Source organism: Netta rufina (genome assembly GCF_964035555.1).
Source record: "Netta rufina genome assembly, chromosome: 4".
In the NCBI taxonomy this organism is placed as follows: Eukaryota; Metazoa; Chordata; class Aves; order Anseriformes; family Anatidae; genus Netta; species Netta rufina.
In genome coordinates, this window is record NC_140127.1 from 33,692,010 (window position 1) to 33,709,141 (window position 17,132).

General features: G+C 39.7%; 1 protein-coding gene across 1 annotated transcript in view; it reads left to right on the forward strand.

The window, feature by feature from the left end:
• Window positions 1–17,132, forward strand: part of IQCM (IQ motif containing M) — a gene marked incomplete at both ends in the record, with an annotated part of 204,548 nt that overhangs the window by 22,981 nt on the left and 164,435 nt on the right. The window contains 3 exon segments of the mRNA XM_084286067.1: window positions 11,873–12,140; window positions 13,863–13,919; window positions 15,999–16,036. Of these exon segments, the coding sequence (XP_084142193.1) occupies window positions 11,873–12,140; window positions 13,863–13,919; window positions 15,999–16,036 (363 nt within the window).

The window sequence follows — 17,132 nt, forward strand, 5'->3', positions numbered from 1 at the left end:
TGTGGGGATCTGCTCTCAAACAGAGACATGGAGCAGAAAATTATTGTGAGAAGCATGTTCCTGAGGCGGTATAGGCTGTAGAATAGCAGAACAGGAAAACAAACCTACTGCCTACAACCATCAAGACTATCTAGAGGATGTGCAATCTTTGTTGATTCTGTGCCTTATGAAGCTACCAACATGTTGTTCCAGAGTTGAAAATGTCCTCTTCCACAGAGAATGAATCTGACCATTTTTGGAGGAATTCATTGTTCCGTGGAATTGATCTGGTATCAACCATAATGTTGATGTTATTATACTGTTCTACATGTGAAAAGTTTCTTGGATACCAGATGTTTTGTGAGTTCTACATAGAGGACAAAGGCAGATTAAGTTTCCCTAGATGATACTTTTAATTACTGATTTTTTTTTTTTCTGTTGTCTTACTGTTCTGGCCAGGTAGTGGTAGATAACTTGTCAGTTTACAACTGTTTTTTTCCTGGGAATCTCAAAGGTAATTTTGACATGACTTGGATAGCTGTGTTGCTTTTTTTTTTTCCCCCACCTGGGAGTGCTCCATTCCTTCCCTTAGGTGTCACTATTTATCGCTGCTAGACTTCCACAGGCTCCAAATTTGGCTGAATGGCACAGTTTTCCTCTATACTTCAGGCTTCTTGGCAAGTGTAGTGTGTATAGCCTGCTCTGCCAGTCTGTGCTGCCTCACATACTCGTCTCCCTCCTACATCAGAGAATAGCAGTGACAGCCTGTGTAAGGCTGTTACCAGAGATCTATATTAGTGCAATGTTATAAAAGATACCTTGCCAGTAATTTCTCAGGAAGGATTATGTCTTAAAATGGGGCTGAAAGTTGTATATACTTATTTTCTTAAAAAAGTGATATTGCTAGTAAGCATGAAATTCCTCAGAAATCTAATCTGAGTGCCTTTTGAGGGTTTTTTAAATACTTTTTTCTTTAGTTTTACTTCAGAAACATTTAGATTCTGGCTCCCCCCCGCCCCCCCCCCCCCCCCTTTCCCCCTTTCATATCAGCATTTCTTGAGGGAAAAGGAGGATATAGAAGGCTTATGGCTATTAGTGATGGTCAAAATATTGTTGCTTGTACCTGCTGTTTCCCTAAGAATCCATTCATCTTGACACGTTGATGTGATGGCTTGGATCATAATACTGACTTCTAAACAAGCCCCTGATTTTTCCTTTTTTATGCAACTACTGTATACTCTCATGCAACCTCAGAACTTGTGAAATTGCAAAAAAAGGGAGATATTTTTCCTGCTACTATCCATATATTCCTACAATGAATATCTAAACCTGTCACATGGGAACATTTAGTTATTTGCAGTTACATTCACTGGACCTCACTCACTGTGATAAAAGTTGGACTCCTGTGCAAAATCCTTGCTCTGTGTGCTACAAAGGCAGCAAGCAGTATCTGCTGCCATGTCCACAGGAGGGTGCTTTCTTGGTAGAGGGGAGTTTTAAATATTTCCTGGGACCTTGCCAGGAGATGTGGTCCCTGCAAGGTGTTGCACATGCTTCCTGTGACACAGCCCCTTCAGCCAGCATTACCCTTTTTTGTGGCTGGCACTACCTCTCTGCAGTTCACAAAGGCATGGGGAGGTTTCATCTAGTTTCTTGCAGTTCCAGTACCAGACTTTTTCCCAGTAAGTTTATGCTTGCAGAAACCTTCATTGTTCTGACATGAAGCACAAAAATCTTACAGTGCTACTGCAAAAGCTGAACTACCACATAAAACAAACCTACAATATTAAAAATATTGTAAAAATAAACCTAAAATAAAAATAATAAAGTAAACCTACAATATTAAATATTTACAGATTTAAAAATATAACTGCAAAAATGGTGATGAAAGACAAGAAGTAAATGAGTTGTAATAGTCTAGGTGATTGTTTTGGTTGTTTATTTGTCTGATGTGAAGGCATTAAAGAGAATTTCAGTCAGGGTGAAATCTTTTGTTTTTAATCCAAGAATGACCTAGAGCTGTGGCAGAACGAGGTAAACCAGACTGGCTAGCGGATTACCCAGGGAAAACTCTGGTATTTTTAACCATGCAAATAGCTAGTCATCTGTTTTGAAATAAAGAGGATTACTTTTGCTTGATAGCTCTGTGTTGTGTTTTTGCTGTGCCCGGAGTATGAACTCTGCAGTTACCAAAGATAGAAAAAAAAAAATGGCTGTAGATCTCGTCATGCTGTAGCCCTAGGAAGAAAATGCAATGGTCATTTACAGTGTCTAATCTCGGTTTTGACAGTTGTGTGCATGCTAGGTCATTGGTGACTGTATAAGCAAGAAATGCAGCAAGGAGATGTGCATTTCTTATATGGGAACTTTTATCTTCAGTAAATGGAAAATAACAAAATCCATTTTGCTTTGCACAGGCAGAGTTTTTATTTATTTCACCAATAACTAAATCAAAGAGCCATCTGCATCTCCTGTGGGGTTCAATTCTCTCAGCTAGTTTCTCCAGGAGCTGGCAAGAATATACATGTACAAGAAGTAGTACAGAAGCAGAATGATGAGCACTATTTCTTTTAAATGACAAAAGGATTTTTTTTCCTCTCGTTGCTAAGCTATGTTTCTTGTTATAACTACCCTAACAATGCTGTTTTAGAAGACTTGTTGATTTGGCAAATTAATATTTCTAACAGTTATATATGGCGAAGAGCAAATTCTGCACCTACTTGAGCAAGCTGAAAGGCCTGCAAATACATGCAGAGAACTATCTGCAAGCAGGGTGGCCCTCCTTCTGCATTTGCAAAGTACTGGCCAGCCTCCTCTTGGTATCAATAAAACTTACAATGCTATTGTATGAGGAGGTACTCAGCTTAGTGGGGGTATTGGGAAGAAATTTTGTAATTTCAACTGAAAGGAAAATAAAGTTCTGTTACAGTATGCATATCATAAAGTTCAGGAACATAAGAGTTATCATGTGGAATTCAGGTTTTTATTTTATACTTAAGCTCTCTTTCTGATACTTTTCAAGAGGGATCCTAATAATATAGTGTTGTTTTTGCAGAGCAGAGGATACTGAATAAAACCTTTCTAATTGCAAACAGCAAAGCTAGGTCTATTGCAAGCAGTGCAAGTCATCTTTATGGAATGTAAGAGTAATTTTTTGTGTGTGTGTTTTAATAGTCATTGGCCACAGATTCTTTTACAACTTTTTCTCTTCTTTCTGCTTTAGTGATTAATTTTATCTGCCATCTGAATACACACATCTTCATATCTTGAATCTTGTGCATATGTCTTTGGTGTTTCACTGGAAGTATGTGTTTTCCAAGTAAATGTTACAAAGCAGCATAGGTGGAAAACTTAATTTGAAACTGTTTCTAACTATTTTGTTGAATGCATTTAATTAGAAAAGATGTCTGGCCAATTTTTCTCTTCCGTGTTTGGCTCCTGTTAAATCTTGAATTATAAGGTGTTCTGAGAAGGGCATGAAGCAGGAGAATGTTTACGTGTTGGCTGTGGATGTAAGATCTTATAACGAAGCAGTGTGAAGATAACTAATGTCGCTTATAAAATATCTCCAGGAATTAACTAATTATAGATAGTATCATCTGCCATTAATTTTCAAGTATGTAGAAAAATAATGGTTTCTTAAGAGAATTTGGAACAATGCACTGTAAAAGCTGAATAACAAGAAAATCCCCGCCCTGTCTGCTTCTGCAGCGTGTTGGTTTTTTCAGTCCTGCTTCCATGAAGTCATTTTCTCTACTGTAGAGAGACTTGGTTTACGATTATTTTTGAAAGCCTGAGATTCACATTACTGCAGTGACAGGAGGGGAAGGGAATTAGTATGTGTGGAACAGCAGGTATGTCCCCACTCTTCCTTACCTATTTGGAAACTTCTGTTTCAATGAACCTGGCAGACCCTTGAATGTTTGTGTGGTAGAAGATCAAGGACTAAGAGCAGACTGGTCAGCATGAGCAAGACTGCTTTCTGCTATGTGATACGCATAGCAAACGAGAATCTAGTCTTGTGATAATGAGCTTGTGATAAGGAATTTGACTCAAGGATCTGCTTTTAGTATCTTAAGAAACTGCTTTGTTTCAAGAGCAAAGTCTGCGTCTTCCTATTGAGAATAATCCAATGATGAGTCTTTGACATAAGCACACTTTTCTCTTGTCTGTAAGTTCAATTTCATCTAGTTTAGTGTCAATATTTGTAGGTTGAACTGTGTTTATATTCATTTTATGAATATAATTGTTCACTATTGCTCTCCTGCTTTAATTAAAATAAGATTGTAAGCTGTCTCCCTCAGCAACTTTACCAAAAAAAAAAAAAAAGGTAGAATTATTCAGGGACTTTATTTTCTTTAAAATAAAATCTCACCTTTACTCCAATGTACCAATCATATCTATTGCCCTTAACTCAGGGACTGCTCAGTCCCATATAGCTCTGTATCTGCTCCTTGGAGCCAGCTAAATTGTGTTTCCCTGCAGCTGTTAATGTAGCTTTAATGTTTAATGTTTAAAGTTAATGTTTAGGCAGCTTCTGTTGGCTGGCTAGACAGCATGGTGAGAGGAGAAGGTGGATGGAGTACTGTTGCATCAGCAGAAGTGGGCAACTTGCCTCAGGAATTGGGTTGCTGTGAAGATAGCAGTGGCAACAGAAGCCCAGGCTATACTATGAGCTCAGCAAAGGGGGGTTGTAGACCAGTATGGTATGGCTACTAAGCAGGAGATGATGAAATAATTAGAGAGAAACCAAGAGGAGATTGAGGAGTGATTCTTGTGAGGGGACTAGGCTTTGAATAGCTCATTCAGTGGCAGATCTACAAATGAGGCTGTCCTGCAATGTACTTGGCTGAATGGGAGGGGTGAGAGCAGGTTGTCAGTCCAGTTTTTGACATCTATCATCTTAGGATACCTACTGAATAGTGTCAGGTGAATCCAGCTGCCCAAGTATGTTTGAAATTTTGCACAACGAAAGCAGAATTCCTCTCTAAAAGGCTTCTAACATCTAATGACAACCACAACTCTGTGAAATGAGAAGTTTGGCACAATCCTAAATAAGTCTCAGCAATACTAGATCTCTGCATTACACTAACTTTTGTCAGTTCCTGCTACTTGAGCACAGGCAGAAAGAACAAGACAAGGCTCAGAGCCTGGACTAAGACCTAGCAAGCACACTGCCCGGATGCGATGCAAGCCCATGGCAGCATGGCAAGCATTCACATAGCATCAGATCTGCTTTTTTTTAATTTTTTTTTTTAAATTTATTATCTTATTTTTTTATCCCTTTAGCAAAAAAGGAGTCATCTATCCTATCTAAAGTGTGATTGCTGTTAAAAAGTTTAATAAGAAGTCTAGTACGGTGAAGCGCCTGAATCTTGTAATAGCAACTCACAAAATTGCCTGGGATGAAGGTACTGTTTAATCTGCTTGAGCATTCTTGCCTCTACTGCCAAATACAGAGCTGACATGCAACTAATCTGCAGATATATCTTAGGTATTTGCATCATCTTAGAATTCTAGATAAACTAGATAAAACATTAAAGTCAATATCTCATTTTAAGTGCCTCCCCCTCCATTCAGGTTCTGACTGGGATTATGAAGCAGCCCCAGAATATCTCTTTAACAATTTCCAGCTAAACATGAGAACAGTCATGCCAGCTAAGCTTTCCTTCCTATGGTTGCTACATGTAGGTCAGCCTTGAGCAGGCGAGGGAGGTCATCTCTGACAAAAGACTCACTGGAGGTCTTGTCTCTGCTCCAGCCTCCCATATGCAGCAGCGGGACCAGCTCTGCCACAGTTTTGTCCAGCTGAGTCTTGAAATCTCACCAAGGACAGAGGTTTTATAGCCTCCGTGGGTAACCTGTTCCACTGCTGCAGGCACAAATCTCACACACCCGGCAAAAATCTTCACAAACTCTATACTGAAGTCACAAGACTGATGTGTTTTGATAACATCAAACCTACCTTCTCATCAGCTGCCAGACTAAGGCTAGTGTCAACGTTGGGTTTCCGTCATTCAGATCCTGTCCTCCAGTGTCAACCAGGGAGAATTTGGCTGGATGCCTTCCCAGGTGTACAGCAAAGTTACAGTTTTCTAGCTACACTGGAAAAGAGTTCAAAGAAAAATCACTCACAAATATTCTTGATTGAAAGCCTCAAATGGGAATTTCTAGATAGTGTACATTTACTTCTGCTCCTAGTGCCCATGGCTTCTTTCGAAGTATTTTAAAATGCTCACCTTTTTCATATTTGCTCCCAGCTTAGGGTGTGGAAGCTTGTTAACCCTTTTCTAGTCAACAGGAACTTTGATCTTTTCATATAATTGTAGTATTACCACTGCATCTTGGAGATCACTAAAATGGAAAACATTGACCAAGCCTGGCATTTCCCAATTTAAGTGATTTTGTAACATCATGAATAATTACTACTCTTTACAGGTTGTTGTAATTTTAACAACCCTAAAATGAAAAAAAAAATCAAAACCTTTTGTAATTTTCAGTGCAGAAGAAATGCTCCATGCTTAACACCAGCTAGTTGCTAAGCTAACAAAGGTTTTAGCATGGTAATCAGCAACAGATCCAGAAAATAATTTTGCTACATAAAATCCAGAAGTAGCCACCTTTCTCCACTGGCTACAGGGGTCCAGAATATCTTGCCTCCTTAACTAGGATGCCTTAGTCAAGCCCTAAAATTAGGTGACAGGGAATCTATGTCCAGTTGCTGTAATGCAGTTTGTTCAAGCTCTAACTGGGATCTGAGTGTATCAATTTGCAAGGGGGAGGAAAAATAAACATATCACCTTCTGCCCTTAAAACCAGAGCTGGCCCAGAAATCCCAAGCTAAGAGCTGCAGGGAGGATGCAGTGAGCATCAGTCATTCCCCAACACCCTTTCTTATACTCTTTCCTCATGACTGCGGGCAACAGAACAGTGGTGTAGGCACATCTCCACTTTAATCTATGTTGCTTGGGTCTCTCCCAAGAATCTAATGCTTACCCATAGAGGTGATTTATGTGGGGGTTCACACCAAGGGAGATCATCCAGTTACGGAAAGTCCATTCCTCACGGGTCTCTCCTAAAAGAGAGTTCAATAAGACTTTCTGCAAGCTCAGAGCTGTATGGTTTCCCACCTTGTAAGACAGTAAGTTCTGAACAGCATAGCTCAACATTTTTCAGTGGAAAGAGATTTTTTCTGCCGTAACTTTTTCAAACAAAGAAGATTGCCCTGACCTCATGTTTTGGATGTCAGATTGATTCCACCAGACCTCAGAAGAACATGATTTTTGGAGGCCTTTTCAAAACTTAATGATTCTATGATTTTTGCACTTTCTTGCAGAAAGTGCAGCAAGAATGTCTTTCACATGGGAGTTAGCCAACTCAGTCTCTAATCCCAGTTGTGCCAAGAATTAGTGCTGCTACAAACATATCACTGCTTTACCAAGGTGCTCTTGCTTGCGTCAGGAAATTGCAAAGCTCAGAAGAGCTGAACAGGCCCTCGGGTACCCTCCTCATCTGCCCCAAATAAGTAAACCACCGTTTCAGCACTTAAACCTCAAATCATAGGTGTTCAACAAAAATGCCTCCACTGGGCATAGTCTCTTGTGGTCTAAGCGTTTACTTGAGATATTTTTCTCCTACTAATTTTGTGACTGATATCATCACATTCTAGTAGAGTCCAGTCAATGTCCTAGGTTTCAGGCTTGGCAAGTGCTGGGTACTTGTTGAACAGGTTTGCAGCAAAGGCTAGATTCAGTTTGGGATTGCCACTGACCACATCAGCTGGCGTGACAAACTGCTGGCACCCAAGCCAGTCTGCCTGCTGAAGCATGTACATGTACTCTGCTCTTCACAAGTCGTCCTTCTCCTGCCTGAGACGCAGTGGAGAAGGTCTGTCAGGGAAGAGATCAAGCTACAAAGCAGATGGAAGCTCCTGACTGCTACCTGGAGCAATGTCACAACTCCACTTGCCTTCACTGGGCATCGGCTGCTAATCAAATGAAGGGACAAAGCATCCACACTAGTCCCTGCTGCTGTTGATACACTTCTCCAGGTTTGTCTCTACTTTTCCTAGCACGATCCTTTCCAATTTTGCATGCTTTGCAAGTGTTATGCTTTTTGAACTTGATGGTTCAAAATTAGAATACAGCATGCTCCCAAATGCAGCAAAAATCCAAAATATTTCTCAATCATACATGTTAATCGGGAGGTAGTGACCAGGCCTCACATAAAACCAACAAATCACAACAATAGTATCAGCTCTACTCTGGTTGAAACCCCTTTAGCAAGAAGGAAGAGTTTTAGGTTGGATGTTAGGAAGAATTTCTTTACTGAGAGGGGTGTGAGGCATTGGAATGGGCTGCCCAGGGAAGTGGTGGAGTCACCATCCCTGGAGGTCTTTAAAAGACGTTTAGATGTTGAACTTAGCGATATGGTTTAGTGGAGGACTTGTTGGCAATTTGGCATTGGCAATTTGCTTCAGAGGGGCAATGCTTTAGCTAGGAGGTGCAGATCACTTCGCAGCTTAGCAAACTTTCCTCTACCGCCCCCACACAGCTGACACGCAGCTGACCTGCGGCTACTAACTCGCTTTGCCCTGCAATTCTGCAGACCAAGGTAACGAAAAGCAGCCACCTGTGCGTGCCCCTTTTTGGTGGGGGGCTGCTGCTTCACGGCTCGTCACTTCTGGGGAGACACAGGGGTGTGTGGGGGGGCTCCGCGCCGCCCGTGCACCGCCTGACGGGGACGCGGCTTCCCGCGCCGCGCGCGAGCCCATTGGCGGGCCGCTGACTGAAAGCCCTGGCCGCGCGCCAGTCAGCCGCAGGGGCTGAGGTGCGTTCCGCAGGGTTTCATAACAAACCTTAAAAAGTCGCCCGTGTGAGGAGCTGGGGGCCAGTACAGAAGGCACAAGTTAATTAGGGACCTTGGACAGTTATTTTAGAGAACAGTGTAGCACGTCGGGATAAGTTTTTTAAAATAAAAGTGGAGATAATTGAGGCGGGGGGGGGGGGGAGGAGGGAGGGGGAGAGGGGGATCGGACCTGAGGTAACTTGGGACAAAATGAACATTTTTCAGGGAAAATCAGAGGTACTAGGTAGGGGCAGCACGTGCATTTTAGAGGGAAAACCTAAGAAAAATTAGAGTCAACATAGGTGACGTTTTGGGAGGGAAAAGCTGAGGTGATTTAGAGGGTATAGAATAAGCAGTTTGAGTAATTTAGTGGGCAAAAAATGGGCATTGCTTCCAAAGAAAAAGCTAAATTAGTAAATTAGAGGGTCAAAGATGGCACTTTTGAGGGAAAACTGAGGTAATTTGGGGGGAAAAACAAACAAACAAAAAACAAAACAAACAAAACATTTTTTCAGGGAAAAGCTGAAGTAAGTTAGAAGGATGAAAGGTGGCTTTATTTATTTATTTGTTTATTTTAAGGGAAATCTGAAGAAGCTTGGGCAAAAATGAGCGTTTTTTGTAGGGAAAAGCTAATGTAAATTAGAAGGGAAAATGGTGGCAGTTTTTGAAGGGAAATCTCAGATAACTGTAGCAAAAATCAGGTTTGGTTTTGTTTTCCCCCAGGGAAAAGCAGAGCCAAGTTAGAAGGGTCAAAAGTAGCATTCTTTGAGGAAAATTTTGAGGTAATATGTGGACAAAGATCAGCTTTTTGTGGGGAAAAGCTAAGGTAAATTAGAAGGGTCAAAGGTAGCATTTGTTTTTGAAGGGAAATCTCAGGAAACAGGCAAAAATCAGCTTTTTTCTGTGGAAAAGCTAAGGTAAATTAAAGGGTCAAAGGTGGAATTTTCTGAGGAGAATTTTGAGGTAAATTGTGGACAAATATGAGCGTTTTCTCACTGAAAAGCTGAGGTAAGTGAGTGACTAGGGTCAAAGGTGTCTTTTTTTTTTTTTTTTTTTCTTTTGGGAAATCTCAGGGGCAAAGCTTGGGCAAAAAATCAGCTCTTTTTTTTTTTTTTTTTTTTTTTTTTTTCCCTCCTAGGAAAAGCTGAAGTAAGCTAGATAGCTAGATGGGAGAATGCTGGATTTTTTTTGAGGAAATTTTTGAGGTAATTTGTGGACGAAATTCAACTTTTTTTTTTTTTTTTTTTTTTTCCTGGGGAAAAAATGAAGTAAGTTAGAAGGGTCCAAGGTGGAATTTTTTGATGGAAATGTTGAGGTAATTTGTGGACAAAAATCCTTTTTTTTTTTTTTTCTCTCCTTAGGAAAAAGCTGAAGCATGTTAAAAGCGTCAAAGGTGGAATGTTTTGAGGAAAATGTTGAGGTAATTTGTGGCAAAAATTAGCGTTTTTTCACTGAAAAGCTGAAGTGAGTGGGTGACTGGGGTCAAAGGTGGCTTTTTTTTTCTTTTTTTCTTTTTCCTGGGAAAAGATGAAATAAGTTAGAAGGGAGAAAGCTGGATTTTTTTGAGGAAGTTTTTGAGGTAATTTGTGGACAAAAATCAGATTATTATTATTATTTTTTTTTTTTAGAAGAAAAGCTGAAGTAAATTGAAGGGCCAAAGGTGGAATTTTTTTTTTTGAGGAAATTTTTAAGGTAATTTATGGGCAAAAATGAGCATATTTGTAGGGAATAGCTGAGGTAAATTAGAATGGTCAATAATGGAATTCTTTTGAAAGGAAATGTTGAGGTAATTTCTGGGCAAAAATCAGCTTTCCCCCCCCGGAAATAGCTGAAGTAAATTGAAGGGTCACAGGTAGGATGTTTTGAGGAAAATGCTGTATGCAAAAATGAGCACTTTTATCAGTGAACAGCTGAAGTAAGTGAGAAGGGTCAAAGGTGGCTGTTTTTTTGTTTTGTTTTCTTTTATGAGAGAAATGTCAGGGCAAAAAATCAGCTTTTTCTCATGGGAAAAACTGAAGTAAGTTAGAAGTGTGAAATCTGTAAATCTGTTTTTTTGGTTTTTTGTTTTTTGTTTTTTTTTTAAGGAAAATTTTTAGGTAATATGTGGACAAAAATCAGCTTTTTTTCTTAAGTTAGAAGAGTCAAAGGTGAATTTTTTTTTGAGGAAATTTTTGAGGAAATTTGTGAGCAAAAATGGGCTTTTTTGTAGGAAAAAGGTGGAGTAAATTAGAGAGTCAAAGCTGGATTATTTATTTATTTATTTATTAAATTAAAAATGAGGTAACTTTGTGAGCAAAAATGAGCGTTTTTCCAGAGAAAAGGTTAAGTAGGTAACAAGGCTCAAACAGAATATTCGGAGAAAAAATTTCAAATAATTTGTGGGCAAAAAAGAATTTTTTTATAGGGAAAAGCTAAGGTAAATGCCACTATTCCTTCTAATTTATTTTGAAGGGAAATCTCATGTAACTAAGTAAATATGAGCATTTTCTTTTAGGGAAAGCTAAGATAAATTAGAAGGGCTTGGATGGAAACTTTTGAAGGAAAATCTCAGGTAATAAGGGCAAAAATGAGCATTGCTTCTTTAGGGAAAATCTGACGAAATTAGAAGTATCTAATGTAGCATTTTTGAGAGGTGAGGTAAACTAGGAGGCAAAAAAAATATTTTTATTTTTATTTTTTTAATGAAGATGAGGTAGTGGAAAAAAAAGGAGAATAAAATGATAGAAAAAACCTCAGGTAACGTGGAGGGAAAAAAAAGCATACTGTGACAGGAAATTTGAACAAAAACATGGATATTACATTATTTACATTATTATGCAACATTATGTTACATTACTATATAACTGTTTTCCCTCTAATTTATGGGGGGAAAGACACAACAAAGAAAAAGAAGTATTTATGTAACAAGTAAAAAACTAAAGTGAACAAGAAGGAGTAAAAGGGTAAAATAAACAGAAAATGAGAAGTAACAGGTAGAGTTTGCCTATGGGGACAGAGAGAGGAGTTAGTGCTTTGCTGGTCTAAGTGTCTTGTGCTTCCTTTGCAGCAGCAGCTGGTGGGGAAGAAAGAAGAGGGAGGCATTGTGGAACTGCACTGCAAGGCAAGAGTGATGAAGGCGAGGAGCAAAGAGAAAGGCACTCTGGGCAAAGGGCCGTCCCGGTCGTCAGGTCTGCGGACACGTAAGAAGAGCATGGCCGGCACCTTTGGTGTCCCGGCCGGCTTTGCACTGGGCAACCTCCCTGTAAGCAGGGTTCGGGTCTTTTGCTTTAGTCGGCCTTTTGCCACGCTGCTTCTTTGGCTGCCTCGTGGAAGAGGTGAGGAAGAGGCTTCATGTACAACTGCAAAGAGTAAGTGTTGACAAATTGGTTGTCTGAAATGGAAATATTTTTCAGTCATTTGTATTTAGTGCAATATGGAAAAATGAAGTAGACTGAATAAAGCCAATATTGGAATTTGTTTTTGAAAGCCTTTAAAGTACTGTCAAAACAGTTTTCAATTTTACAGTTTTTGATTGGGAATCTTTGACCCATAATGATCATCTCTCATCAATGCAAACATCTCTTTCCCCTCTGCAAAAAAAAGTACTCAGAAGAACGGTTTAGACAGTAATTACCAACTTTGCAGCTGTAGCATCACATTATATAGACTCATAACCATCTTCTACTTTAAAATCTGCATGGTGAATCAACACTACTGTCCTATTTTTTTCAATGTTTCTTACACCCACAGCTGTATTCCTTAATACCAAAAATATGATTAGAAGAGAGCTTGTGATGTCACTGTCATGTCTGTGTCCACTTCAGTATTGTGGTCGTCGTGCTGTGTAAGTGAAGGGTTTACAGCTGCAGTCGGGGGGTATTGTTCTATTGGTGTGAAGATGTGATGCTCAGAGGCAATGGCATTTCAGTGTGGTGTTTCCTATTGGTTAGTAGGGGAAGGTAAAACTAGTGTGGCTACTATATGGTGTGAATGTTGGTGTTCTCCAGCATTCCTTTCTAAATTTTGTGGTAGTAAATGTTGCTGCATTGTTATCATTGTGGTTTGATAGAAGTTGTCTGCTGACAGTGCAGAAGCGTAGCAGTGATGTATTTCATCTTCAGTTGGAACTGCAGGCAAGTCAACGCAAGCATAAGTGGACATAGTGAGCACAGGTTAGTGAAGGTGGGCTAAAGCCCCACAGGGAAGCAGTGGTGGTGGTGGTGCAAAGCACTGGTGTCTTGCTGAAAATGCACAAAAATGCACTTTTTGTCAATAGAAAGCTCTTGCAGAGTGCAGAGGAAGTCCAGCCTTTGCTGTTACCGCAGCAACAGCCAGTGGACAAACTGGGGCTGCACAATGAAACAACATCTTTTATCTGCTTCTGCATCAGATTCATGCTAAATTTGTGCCAAGTGTTAAATGGTCCCTGTCCCTACCAAATTTAAAAAAAAAAAAAAAAAAAAAATTAAACACAAAAACCATGTTTACTAACTGGTCATAAGAGGAGGTAATAGGAGGTGTGACAGACATACTGCATCTGTCCCTGACTTTAGAGGAATTTTATGTGTTTTCAACAAGAAGCAAAGGTTTACTTTTCTCTTACCTCTCATTAGCTTGGTAAAAGAGGACATTTTGACAACAGCAACCTCACATGAGCACAGTAAGTCCGAATTTTGTTATTACTGCAGTACCAGTGAATGGACAAACCAGGGCTGCACAACAAAACAACACATGCTGCATCTTCTTGCTTATCAGATTTGTGATTAGAATCATGCCAAGTACTAAATGGTCGATGCATTTTTGATTTACCTTTTGTTTGCAATGTTTCTGCTTCAGTTCAGGGGTTTCAGTACAATCCTCACTTTCCTCAGCTTCAAGCACTTTGGGAAGTTGAAGGAAAACCTCCCATTTGCTTCTTGCTGTTGCATTCCTTTCTTCAATCTCTCTGCACTTCTGATTTGTGTCAGCTGCCGCTATCACACCCTCCCTCCTCCACTGACCTGGGCTCTCTGGTCATGATCCTGAATGGGTACAACCTTTTCTCCTACTTTTCCTAGCGTTTGCCCTAATGGGGCTTTTCCCCTACACCTTTGGGCATTATCGTCAGCCACACAGTAAGTCACAAGCGCGAGAGTAATGTTTTAGAGAAGCTATCATAAAGGTAACCCCTCACAAAAACACTGCCAATTAAAAAATCACTCACAACTAACAAAGAAAAAAAAACAAACACAAAACCACCCTCCTCCTCACCCCCTCAAGTACACCCTAGTCCCTAGTTCTAGGGATCTTAGAGACCAATGGGACCTGATGCAAAATACAAAAATCAACCAAAGCACTGCTAAAAGTAACTGACAACAGGCTACCATGCTGGGACAGTGTAAATAAGGAGAGAACCCGGGATTTAAATGTCTTTTTTTTTAATTTTTTTTTTTATTTTTTTATTTCAACTAATGCTTTTACACCATATTACATCATTTTGAATAGCTCAGAATAGCAACATGATCTCAAAATCTAGCAAACAGCTTGCCAAAGCAAGATGATATTAATTCCTATGGATACAGAATCTTCCTTCTTTGGTGACAACACTTCATTTTTTCTGTAAAAATAATTATATTCCAGTGCATTTGCTGTTCAGTTTATTGAACCCTGCTGTTCATAACATTTGCCTCTTCCCTGCACAAAACCTCCCCACAATGTAGTATGGTTTTATATCCAGCAACATTTTAAATAAAATAGTTATATTTTTCATGCAGATTTTTGTAGAAATTACTTTCTAGGTACACACAACTGAACCAAGATGCATACAAAAATGCATTCACTTCCATTCTCAGGTGCAACTGTGCTATCAGCAGCGTGGTATCATGTTACTGTGTGCAGTCCAAGGATGGTGGTATTCTCATATACAGTCTAACTTAATACAAACAACCCCCCCCCCCTTTTTTTTTTTTAAAGCAGCAAGAGAAAAAACTGCTATGTTTTATTTGTAAAGTAATCAGAATAGTTAGATGTATAAAAAGAAGCACCATGCACAGAGAATACCAGAAGATCCATCTTCCAAAACATGTTTCTCATTTAGCCTTGCGAGCTGGTCTGTAGGTCCCAACTTGTACGGTAGCTTTGTTTGCAAAGTTAAGGAAGTGGTCAAACCCAGAATGCACTTGGACCAAATGACAGCAATTAAGCTGGATTGCAGAAAGAAATAAGATCCATTCCCATTACAACTCATACTGACTACCTCAGAGCCCTTGGGGGTGGGGTAGGGTGGGGACAACACCAAGCATCAGAGAAATAACGTGTTGAAAACAGCTCCAGAGCAGCGTTCAGGGTGCTGGTCTGTTATGAATGCATTTCTGTGAGCTCTTGATAAGTCAAACTTTCATTTAGGAAAAGAGCACATCTGTTGGTTAAAACTCCTCTTCCTGAGAATTTTGGTATGAGTTTGTCTTGCAAAGCAAAACAACATCCTTTGAACTTGGCTAAGTGTTCCCTGTGGTACTTTTAGCCCTTGCACACTGCCCTGCCAGAGAACTGTTGGAATGTTTTTGTGTTATTTTAGTCCTTCTTCTTTCATCCCACATACATACAACTGGAAATTAGAATACAAGTCCAATGTGGCTAATATAGAAATTAGCAATGAGGAATAATGTCCTCAGGACTGGTGGAAGTCCTGGTGACATTAATTATTTTGCTTACAATCCATCTTTCTAAGATTCTGTTTTTCAGAGCTCTTCCAGAATGAAATTCCTATACCTTGGGTCTGTTCCTCATCAAAGGAATGATCTTGGCTCTGATCACTTCCAGCACCTTTTCCTTTCATGCTAGGGATAGTGACTGTACTATTCTAAACACAGAATGAATGACTGTCAAAGCACTGGGATACACCCAGAGATCTAATTGTCCTAGTTGAAAACTTGGCAAGAGCATACTGCAGCCCTCTTCAGCCCTTTATGTCTGGTTTTCTTCCCATGGGAAGCAAGGTGTGTGGAAAAGCGTAGAAGGAGCCAGGAACATTTGTGAAAACCTGTCTTGAAATGGGGTCAGGATGCAGACAGAGCCTGCAGCTAGACCAATGGGCTGGGAAGGGCTTCCAGACTCTTCAGTTTAGATATAGGAAATGTTGTATGTAAGAAAATACGAACTTAATGCTAGAAGCATGTACAAGGAATGTGACAATTGGGAGTCTTTTTTAACAGAGGCAAAAGCTTATGGAATTTTATCAGAAATAGAAGAGGTAAGTCACTGTTTTGGTTTGTCCATGGCTCACCATTTAAAGTTATCTCAGTAATTTGAGATTGTTTAACATAGAACTCATGGGTTACTTTCCAAGGTCCTCTCACTTAGCACAGGGATTTAGTAATGGATTGCTTGTGGAAATCAGGATTTGATGGAAAATGGAAGGGTGACTTAACTAGATATTCTGATAAGGTTTGCTTCTTAAGAAATCATAGCATTAGCTGGATACATTTCCAAGTCAGTCAACGAGACAACTTCCATATAGTCATTGGGATGCCAGATAATTCACATTAGTATACTTGTTTTTTTCCAAATCTAGGTCATATCAATCACGGAGCAGCATGAAATTTTTTGTTAATCACATGTATCCTATTTCAGCCTCTCTTCCGCCATGCTAACAATAAGGGAAAGGAAGAGCAGATCTGTGGCTAAGGGCTGTTAGATACATTAAACTTTTCTCTAGTAACCAGGTGCAGAATTCAGACGCAAAGCTACCATGATTCCAGAGCTTTGCTTCCAAAATCTGTTCGGTGTGAAATTCTGTCCCAGCAAGAGTGTTTCACTCTCTTGTAGGCCTGTCTGACTTTTCAGTAGGAATAATCAGACCTTTCAAAATAAATTACAGCATTTGGAAGCTATAAAGAATCGGCTTCTGCCCTTCTGCCTCGTTTCTCCCCCCCTTTTTGTTTCATGCTTTTCTTCTCGTTGATGCCTGACCAGAGTCAATTCCCGAATGTCTCATGTTTATTCACTAGGCTGCTGACGATAATCACAATGAAATCTCAGTAGCTTTCAGCTAGGGAAGTGTTATTTTTTCTGAAGGCATTTCTATTCCAAGTTACTGCATATGATATCTTAGGCCGTGATCTTATGAACATTATACTCGATGCCAGGAGGAGTCAGGCTGGTGAAGTCAAGCACGTACATAAATGCTGGCAGGATTTGTTCTTTCCTAAGCATAACACTGTAATAATTTAACAAAGTATGTCACACATGTAATGAGTGTTTATCAGACCCACACAGAACAGCTGTTGGTATGTTAGAACTGTAATACATAAAAAATATCTGTGCCAAAATGTGTTTAAGCATGGCTG